The sequence below is a fragment of the Athene cunicularia genome (assembly GCF_003259725.1).
Source record: "Athene cunicularia isolate RWA chromosome 8 unlocalized genomic scaffold, athCun1 chr8_part1, whole genome shotgun sequence".
In the NCBI taxonomy this organism is placed as follows: Eukaryota; Metazoa; Chordata; class Aves; order Strigiformes; family Strigidae; genus Athene; species Athene cunicularia.
In genome coordinates this window covers 5115972-5126437 of record NW_020799109.1, presented here as the reverse complement: position 1 = coordinate 5126437, position 10466 = coordinate 5115972, and the positions used below count along the sequence as shown (strand labels likewise).

General features: G+C 44.4%; 1 protein-coding gene across 1 annotated transcript in view; it reads left to right on the top strand.

Annotated features, from left to right (window-relative positions):
- The first annotated feature begins 7539 nt into the window (after nt 1–7539).
- The window catches only part of C8A (complement C8 alpha chain), a 21170-nt gene continuing 18243 nt past the window's right edge, over nt 7540–10466 (top strand). Inside the window, exon 1 of the mRNA XM_026853579.1 lies at nt 7540–8621. Within this exon, the coding sequence (XP_026709380.1) occupies nt 8509–8621 (113 nt within the window). The 5' untranslated portion in view covers nt 7540–8508. The remainder of the gene's footprint in view (nt 8622–10466) is intronic.

Here is a 10466-nt window from a genome sequence, read left to right as displayed (position 1 = left end):
CCAGCAGTAATCCTCATCCACCTCTTCATAGGTCTCCCCGTGGGTGATGCCCAGCCTACTGCATCAGCCCAGCCTTCTTAGTCTGGAGAAGAGGAGGATGAGGGGAGACCTCATTCCCCTCTACAGGTCCCTGGAAGGAGGGTGCAGAGAGGGAGGATGAGTCTCTTTAACCAAGTAGTAAGCGATAGAACAAGAGGTAATGGCCTCAGATTGCACCAGGGAAGGTTTAGACTAGGTGTCAGGAAGGATTTCTTTGCAGAAGGGGTTGTTGGGCATTGGAATGGGCTGCCCAGGGCAGGGGGGGAGTCACCATCCCTGGAGGGGTTGAAGAGTCAGGTCGACATAGTGCTGAGGGATCTGGTGTAGTTGGGAACTGTCAGTGTTAGGTCAATGGTTGGACTGGGTGATCTTCAAGGTATTTTACAACCTAGCTGATTCTGTGATTCCCAGACCAAAGCCAGAGACCTCAGAGTGGTTAAAATAGCCATTTCCCCAGAGGAACCAGTGTTTTCTTCACCTCTGCATAGCAGAGCCCAGCAAAACCTCGCTGAAGCCCACACATATTCCTGATGAAACAGCTCCTTTTCGTGGTGAGCTTCTCAGAGTCCTAAGGACAGACCAGTTAAATTAGGGCAAACAAGACTTTTCCCATCACTGGATATTTCTATCCTGGAGAACAGCCTGAATGGATCTGTCCAAACATCGAGCCCGTGTTTTCACAGAGCACATCTCCTGGGAAAAACAATGCTGGTTACCTCGGCAAGAAGTGAACTGAGAGCCCCAGGACTTTCTTTTTCCCTCCATAACTGGTCAAATATTGTTTCATCTTGGTGGGAGTGCTTGATAGTTTCCTTCAAGCAGAGACAGTTTGGCAGAGACGGAGCCTGGGTCCTGGGCAATATTCAGAGGCTGCTGTCATTAGGGACTGGGTGAGCAGGGAGCCATCATCAGCCTAGGCAATACTCACCCATCACAAAGTGGTCCCAATCCCACATAGCAGGACACAGCACCTCTCATATATACCATTCCCAAAGAACTACCTGCGAAAGAAACCCTGCAGCAATATCAGGCCTTGAGGTTAGGGGAAAGGGGAGTGGTAAAGCGCGTCTGTAATGTGTGGGACCCGATGGCAAACCTTGTGTGTAGGATTGTCTGAAAGTGTCCCAGATTTCTCTATACCAGTCTGAGGGTAATGGTGTGATGTGTGACCTGTAGATGGACATTCCCCACCCCTGCAGATGAACATCAGGAAAAACCTTGCCCCAAGTATCTCTACCACTCTCAGATGTGGGGCTGATGCTCTCCCAGGCTAACCTGACCCTGCTTTCCAGAGCCAAGCTTGAGGAGAGCTGAAAAAAAAAAAAAAAAGAAAAACAAGAAAAAAAGTAAAAGAAACCCCAGCCTCAGTCATCAGAGACATGACTTGAAGCACGAGTCTCATTCCTTGCTACATGAAAAGCCCTGCTGCTGTGTGGTGGTCTCAGAGAAGAAAGGGGGGTCCTGCCGAGCTGGGAGTTGGCAGGGAAGCCCCCCAAGCTGGGGCTGGAGTCGCGGCATGATGAAAATGAATGCCAGCTTTGTGTACAGGTAGCTAGGGAGGATTTATGACGCGCCCAGTGGTATGAACATGGGCCGTGAATTAAAGCACTGTTGGAGAATCAGGAGGTTGTGACTTCAGAGACGTGGTCCTGAGGAAAAGGACAGGGCAGATTCCTCTATATGGGCTCTAAAAAGAAAAAGAAAATGCTAAGTTTCGTTAAAACACACATTTTGTGAGTGTTAGCCCTGGTGCGACCCCACTTGCCTCACCTCCCTTCAGCAGCAGTCCCAGGGCTGCCATAAATTGCACTGGGCTGTAATAACTGCATGGGGAGCGTGGTGTAGCCATGGTGTACAGATCAAACACTGCAGAAGTGGAAACTGCCTTTTTTCTCTGGCTCTGGACCCTTCTGGGGAACGCCTGATGATAAAGAGCTGGCGCTGCTCTATGTAAGTCACATTTTAATGGGCCACACAGCGCAATTTCCTTAGCGAAACTTGACAGATTTGTCAGGAGACAACAAAACACGACTTCACACCCTCCCCAAAGTGCTGGAGATAATCCCTTCGACAGCTCTTCCCCTCCTGCCCCACCTCTCCCTGCAGTGCTGGTGCCTCCCGTTGGACCTACCAAGCTGCAAATTGCCACGAACGGCGACGTCCCAGCGAAACACAATGAGCACCTTGTCCACCGCTGCTATTAAACAGGCGGCAGTTTGGAGCAGGAGCTTGGGGTTTGGTCTGGGCTTGTGTATCAGAGGCACCGACCCAGAACGGGAGTTCCCAGTCACAGCCCCGACTCGAATAAAACCAAATACCCCTACTGAGAGCAACGGCACCAAACACTTCCTAAGCATGAACAGTCTCCCCAGAACAAACCATTTCAGCCTGTTTAAAAAATTTAAAATGTTACGATTTGGATGCGCTTTTTTTTTTTTTTTTTTGCAAGCACAGCATTCAGCGGACTTGTTTTCCCTACATTATTCTTTTCAGATACTTAGTGACTGGTGAGATTTGTCCTATGTTATAGATACATTATACAAATTTGGTGGGTTTTTTTTTTTGTTTTTTTGGATTTCACAGAGGTGTTGCTAGAGACCAGAAAAAATAGTACATCTTGGAAATATGATTTATTTCTAAATCCATCAGACTTTTAGAAAGGTGAGGCAGCGTGACTGATGAAAACCAGGGAAATTTTGGGGCAATCCAGTCTTCTCTGGAAGACAACTGGATGCCCATGACATAATTGGTGATAACGTTTAGTCCAGTGTCATAATCTTATAGTTTGAGAATGGTCTGACAAGTTATTTTCCCCGTGGAAAACAAAGGGCACGTGGGACAGCACTGGGGAAAGGAGTTGGGGCACAGAGCAAGGGAAACAGCTGCTCCTGGGTGCAACAGTAGAGTCCATATATCTGAAAAACCACCTCAGAACCCAGAAAAAAATGGGCAAAAGTGGATAGCAGGGCATAGCCTTGTGCTAGGGGGGATTTTGGCTCAGCTTTTATGTCTTATTCTGTCCCCAGGAGGGCCAGAGCTGCCACCCCAGCCCCATCCCCGCACATCTCACCGGTTTTCTGCCAGGTCATACCGTGGTTTTCCAGCAGAGGGGGGGATAGGATCACTCCTTCCACCATCGAGCCGCCTGCGCTCTCTTGCATTACTGGCATTAACGAGAAATTTGAAGAAAACGCAGTATTATTGATCCCTGCATTGGAAAAGCTAACACATTCTTTTAGCCAGGACAAAGTGTTGGTTAGGAGGAGCCAGTGTATGTAGCCATGCAGCTCCATCAGAAGGTTTTCGATCAACCCCATTGAAGCAGTAGAGAACTCAAAAAACTTAGTTTAAAAGCCTTGCAATGTATCAGGTTTTTTATGGGTCCAAGCTACAAGGTTGTCTCTGCAGTATGGCCCTGATCCCACACTTAAGTGCATCCTTCTTTTTTAGCCATACAGCCCATGCGATTCCTCGTGTGTTTAAGGCTGTGTTGTATGTTATCAGACCAGTTCAGCATTCAGTGACACCAAATGAGGACTGGCACGGCCAGCACTAGAGATGTGCTCATCTTCTGGTCCTGAAGTGGACCTTTTCCACACCTCTTTGCAACCACTGGGTTCACTAACTGGGACACACACCTGATGCACATATATGACACATGTTGGTCCTTACAACACAGCATCTCACTGCCGGAGAATTTAAGCTGGGGATGAAAAAGGGAAGAACGTCAGGAAATGAGATGCACAGCTGGTGCACAGAGGGGAAAGCACGTTGGTGGTTGCAGAGGTTGGTCAGCCCTGTTATCAGGACACGACAGTTACCTGTGGGGTGGGTGAAGTGCTAAGGCTTGGAGAATAAGCCCAAGCCAGAGTTGACCTATAGGTGAATCCTGTATATTTTATAACAGATATAACAGATAACCATTGTGCTACTAGGTGTTATACTAAGTCACCACAAACCACCTATTCTGATGTGAAAGGTGGAAGTGTTGAAGCTTGAGCAACAGGCCCTGAGCTGAAGCTGCTCACCCAGTATGTAATCATTAATGAAACATGCATGGAAGATGTAGTTATCTTAAATGCATCTTTTCCTTCCTTTGTGTGTGGATAAAATAACAGTCATGGAGCCCGTCGTCTGTCACTGAGGCCTGATGTGAGACCTTGCGCATAATCCAATTAGATAAGCAGGGAAACTCCCTGAGCTTCTCCCTTGAGCCCTGGCCAGGCTCTGGGGGAATCTAATGGGAGACTGAAACCAGGTATTTCTGCCTAGAACAAAGGTGCCAGCTATTCTGGCTTGCTGATTTGGGGGTATACAAGGCCGGACCCGCTCACAGCGACTTTGGCAGCCTCAGCGTAGGATTTCCCACTGGCCGGGACAGGCTCTGCAAACTCTCGCTGTAACCAGGGCTGCCCAGCCACTGCGGGTCTGGATGATGACAAAGTGTGCAAGTGGTGATGGATCTTTCTTAATCCCTATTCTCTCTCTCAGGTAGTAATGATTTGATGCATTACACGGTATTTTCCTATTTGTTTAAGTGCGCTGTTGTGTCTTTCCTTACTGTATGTTTTCTATATTATTCTGTTACATTGTTTAGTTATTTTAAGTAAAATACGCCTGCTCTTTTCACTCTGGTGTCTGAGTTTAATTGGTATCCCTGCTCAGCAAAACAGGTGGGACCATCACTGTGACAGGGACCACCGCTGCCAGCACCTGCAGGCAGTGTTTGTCACCCCACCGACAGGGAGGGGGTGACCAGGGTCAGGAATAGCCAGCAGCATCCTTCCCTGGCCCTGCAGTAATGCAGCGTGCACAGGCACGAGGCCTTCAAGACTGCAGAAACATCCTCCAGCGCAGAGCATCAGCAGCGTAAAGTATTGCAAACACCTTACACCTGTCGTATCCTTCTTAATACTTGTACTCGTGTCTTCTGTTTGCTATGCAATATAAAGCTATCTTCCAGATCGAAACCCTTCTGTTGAAGGTATTTGTGCTGGGATTTTGATTTTGAAGTTCAGAGATGAAGACCTTGGTAACCAGCTTTGCTTCCTTGGCAAAACAAGTTATTTTACCCAGCTCCTGCACAGAGAAAGCTCTCCAGCGCCTGCAGAGAGGATGAACTGAGGAGGCCCATGTGTGCTGCAAAAGCACGTGTGAAATGGTGAACTTTCCAAGGGCAGAGCTCCAATTGCTAGGCATAATTTCTCGAACTTGCCATATCTAACATCTCTATAACCTCTGTGCATTGCAACAATCTCTGTATTTAAAAAAAAAAACCAACAACCCACCATCCTGCTCCTGAATGAAAGGCTGCCTGCTCTGCACTTTTCCCCGGGGAACCATGAGAGAACAAACAGCACATGTCAGGTGTCAGTCACATTGCTTAATGCATGACAGCAAGAAGCTTGGATACAACTTTGTGGGTGTATCAAACAGAATAAAAAAGAACAGGACTCTGCCTTTGGATGTTCATGGTCTTCAAGTCAGGAACAAAATTCAGATTTGCAATATTGCGTGAATAATGTACTACAAAAAATATAAATATTGGCATAAAAAAGGATGATTCCTCTAAGTTACTGTATCCCCTACAGCAAAAACTATGCAAATATACTAAAAATAAAAATCTACATATAAAGAAAGTACAAATGCAAATTGCTGGACAACAATAACATTATGTTAGCTCTGGTAATATAACCTCACCCTGGAGCTAGGCTCACGTAGGCAGCCACGCTACCGAACGTGCTGTTCAGGTGCTATTTAAAAGATCAATGCATTCTGCAGGCAGAAATTAATTGCCCTTGCTGGGCCAAACACATCTGAAGTGGAAACCTTCCAAAGTGGAACAAAACCCTGTATTGCTATCAGCAAGGAAAAGTGGGTGTTCAAGTTTGTTTACACTGAGTTCCACTGCCCCTGATCTTAGATACGTAAGAGTTGTAAACGAGGAGTTACGTGTCTTCTAATTAGAGGCTGGCAGTGAAGAGTTTTTCAATGCCAGGGAAAAGAGTTTTGCAACAGGCACAGGCGCAAAGTGACTAATTCCCACCCAGGTTTTGCTGCAGCGAGCTTGCTGCTCAGCCCCGCCTGCTCACAGCTCGTATTTCCGTGCTCTTGGAGAGCCCCAAGACTTGGGTTCATGGCTCATCATCCCGAAGGTGACTGCGCCGCTATCAACAGCACGGCTAGCATTGCAAGCCAGAGGTTCGGAGAGTTAATTCAGGTTTAGAGGCAAGGATCCAACACGCATTTCAGACAAGTTCAATTCATAATGTTATAAATGGAACCATAACTTTTATATATATCACTTTTGGAACATGACACCTTTGAGAAAGGTTCTTTAATTTCACCTCTAACGTGGTGTGCCTTGCTTGCTGCTTAAATCTCTCTCGCACGCCTCCCCACCAGACGACCTCACCTATCAGCGCGAAATTGTTGTTGTGCCTGATTGCACAAACCAGCCCAGCCATTTACCTGGGAGACGTGCCACAAATAACTTTCATTATATATATATGGTGTGTTTCTGATGCTGCTATCAGAAAAAGAAAAGATATAATGCTTCGACAGTTTTGCTTCGATGCTGAGGAGGCACTTGGCTGTGCAAAGCAGCCATTTATATCAAAGGATGGCAGAAGTTTGGAAGAGCTGGAAGAAGACAGGTTTGGCAGACAGCCAGGGAGGCCCCTACCATGGGGACAGTGGGGTCCATCCCCACCAGACCTTTAGCGTGGCTAAAACCTTTTTATATTGTTCTGTCTTAACAGTAACATGCAGGCTGTAACGTATAACAGGGAGGTAACAATGGGGATCGCCTTAGGCCAGTTTCAATCCCCTGCTTTTCTCCCAGGCAAAAGCAATTTAGGTTTAATAGTGTATATATATATATATAAAAAAATATTAAACCCCTTATTTGAGTTCTTCTTGTGTAGGGGAATAAAGGACAAGGACTTTCTGAACTCATCTGAAGTGCATTAGTAGGTAAGGGATTACATTAACATACTCTCGAAGGTCACGAAAAGGCAGTTTTCATTTCATTTCACTACAGAGTTTACCCATGTGCTACATTTCTTCGTGTTTAGCAAAGACAAGCCCCAGGGTCATTCTGAACTTTAATTACATTAAAATAACATGGTAAGAGATCCTTTTATTTTGATAATTTACAATACCAGCTATTGAAATGAGCTTTGCAATTAATTTGGGAAATACACAAAGTGACACTTCTGTCTCGGTCTTCTGTGGACAGAGGACAATTCACTGCCTGCTTAACAGCTGTAATAGCCCAAGACCAGATTTTCCTACAATAATTACACTTTCTCTTGAATTTATTGAGGTTCAAACTTCCCGTGGTCTGCTGGGAACACTTCATTTATGCATGAAGCATCTCAGTTCACTTATGCAGAAGAAAAACCATGGAGATGTAGACCTTTGCTTGAACCCAAAAGTCTTGATTTTTTTTTTTTTTTAAACTAATATCAAATTAAGTTATAGATTCCTCGTGCATTTTTGTAGCTGCTCAGGAGCTCTCAGGGGAATTTTCCAGGCTATGTGCAAGCTTGAGGAAACAGGTATGGGGCAGCTTGGGCTATAGTATGACCAAGTGTCTTTCCAATGGTAATTTTTTCTTTCTTCCAACACACAAAACCTAAATTTTCTCATCTTTTGACTATTATCTTAATAATAAATAATCCATGATGTTATTGCTTTCCATGGTGTTGCTTTCCTATACTGGTGCACATCCACTACTTCTGTGTTAAGATCCCAAGCAGCTATAAGCATCAGAGCCACCCCTAACAGAAGGGTTTGCACTGCACATGGGTAAGACAGTTTCAGATTCAGGGGGCATCTTCCTCACCACAAATCACTTTAGAAAACAAAGATTTAGACTCTTGTGTTGCAGTGACTGCGTAGGGCCATCCAAAAGCCGGGGATAGCTCACACCAGCTTTGGAGATGGGACACTATCTTATTGGGGTGGCAATGGGAAGAAGCTGAATTGACATTTCCTTATCTGGAAGGTACGTGTCCCTCATAACACAATTTCATGATAATCTTCAATTTGCTGTACTGGGAAGCTTCTCCCTGGTCAGCAATCAGATGTATCAAAATTACAATTAATCACTGTGGGGAAAAAAACCCTAGTTTCCTCCTCCTTTAAATTAAAAGGAGGGTGCAAGCTAGACAAGAAACACACTGGTGCAATAGGACTTGATTGACTTTAATGTGGAAACAGTTGCACCACTTAGTATGTTCTCCTGTCAGAACACTGGGAATTTGTTTCCAAAAGGGCAAAGGCCTCTGGGATGTGTCCTGATTCTTTGTGATTTGACCTGTGCTGTTGTCAATGATTTACTGCAGCGTTCTGGAGTCCGGTCGGCTCCGTGCTTCTTCTAGCAGTGCTTGCCCCGCAGCATCCTGCAGCCTAAGGCTTTTGTATGCCGCTGGTCTATAGCAAACATTTACATATGGAAAAACAATGCAGTGGAGCCTGTGTCAGTTTCCTCCTTTAATTCTGTGTTTGCTGGCTTTAACGGCACACCAGGCCACGGCTACAGCGCGCAGGGAGCTCCAGGCATTGCCTTCCCAGAGGTAAGTCCGTTCCTCCCACCCAACTTTACATACAGAAATTACAGGCAAGTCAGTCAGCCCATCAGTTCTGTCCTGACTTGAGGCACACTGTGCTCTCTGTAAACAGCTCCCAGGGAAAAAAAAAAAAAAAAAAATATTGGCAGTTGTCCAAAGCCCACGCTAGGCATCATAACTCCTTCTTATATGAACTGTTTGCACAATGGTTTTAATTTTACAGATGGCTATTAAGCCTTCTTAAACTTCCTTACCAAAATTACCATACTAGGTTTGGGCACTTGAAATTAATTCCTTATACAGGATGACTTACAAGTGAATGTTTTTCATATTCTTTTTCATTACAATTACTTTGCGTTTGACAATGTGAAGTTAACAAGTACATGTGAATGACCCAATTTTCAAACCAAGCCAGATCTTCATACCTCTTTTTTTTTTTTTTTTTTTTTTTTTTTTTTTTTTTTTTCCCCTGAACAATATTATTAACCCATACGAGTGTCACTTAGGCTTTGAAGGAAGGGAATAAACAAGCCACATTTTTTCTAAAGCTATAATGCCACGATAGGAAAATGGTTGGATTTTTTTTTTCAGCTATTAATTTGAGGCTTGTTCTAAAGGCAAATATGACTTAGAAGGATCAAAAAAAGGTATCAGTGATAATTGGAACATGGAGACAAGGAGAAGACGGAACGGAAAAAAAAATGTGGTAGTGATACACTTAATTATGAAGGCTTATTCCGATAATCCCTTTTGAAAATGAACAAAGACAAGATTTTTGATGTTTGATGAACTTATCAAACAAGGCAGAATAATGAAGAGGTAAATGTAAAATCCAATCGAAGGTGAGCCAATTAAGTACTTTGTGAAGTGCTGAAGGATACAGCCCACAAATCCTCCTGTCAGAGCAAAAAGGCATCAATACATGAGTGTCGTCCAGCTCTGTGTTTGTCTTCGGGCTCCTGTTGTTTTTGTGGAGGCACGGTGGGTTTTTATCTCATGCACTGATCTGCATCCACAGGCTCCCTTTCCGAGCTGTCGTGGCTTTCATTTAGTAAGTCTCTTCTACAGCCTCTGATGACTCCCCAATGCGCTCCGTACCTCTGCTAATTATCAATATTTCTCTTTGGACTGCAATCTAATAAATAAAACAGACTGCTCATTAGTTAATCACCAAAATAATAACAATGTTTTGGCTCACAATAACCCCTCAGAATGCTTTGAAGGCTGTGGCAAACAGAGTGGTACTGACATGCCACAGATTGCTCCTCAAGACAAAGAGACACATTATACAAATAAAGATTGTAAGAGTAGGGACAGAAATAGAGATCAGAACGACTGGGCTGGGAGGCAAGAGAAGTGTTTTCTTGCCGTTGTATAGTGATATTCAGTGTATGTGCAGAGAGCCTGATCCAAGGGCCACTGCAATACAGTACTCTTGCCATTTTCTGCTTTTATACTTTAGTTAGTCGCATCTTCTCTCAAAATTTATGCATTTCCTTTTAGAAATACCAACAAATTCCCAGAGTTGACATGGCTTTGTACCTTGCCTTCTCGGCACTGCTGGTGCAGCCATTCCCATCACTCTGCAAAGCCCATGGGAATCAGACCTTGATTTCATACTTGACTGGAAAAATACTGACCATGAGTTCACAGTGGTGTTAAAAAAAAAAAAAAGTGAAATCAATAGATTTCTGAATAGGTACGAGGTGATAAACATTACTACTCCTGGAGTTTGTGATGTGCTTCTGAGAAGGAAGCCAAAAAAGAATGCTTTCCTTAACACTTGTCTCTTCTGGACATTCCTTCTGTTTACTCAGTGTGTTTGGTTTTATATCTGTCTCTTATACACAT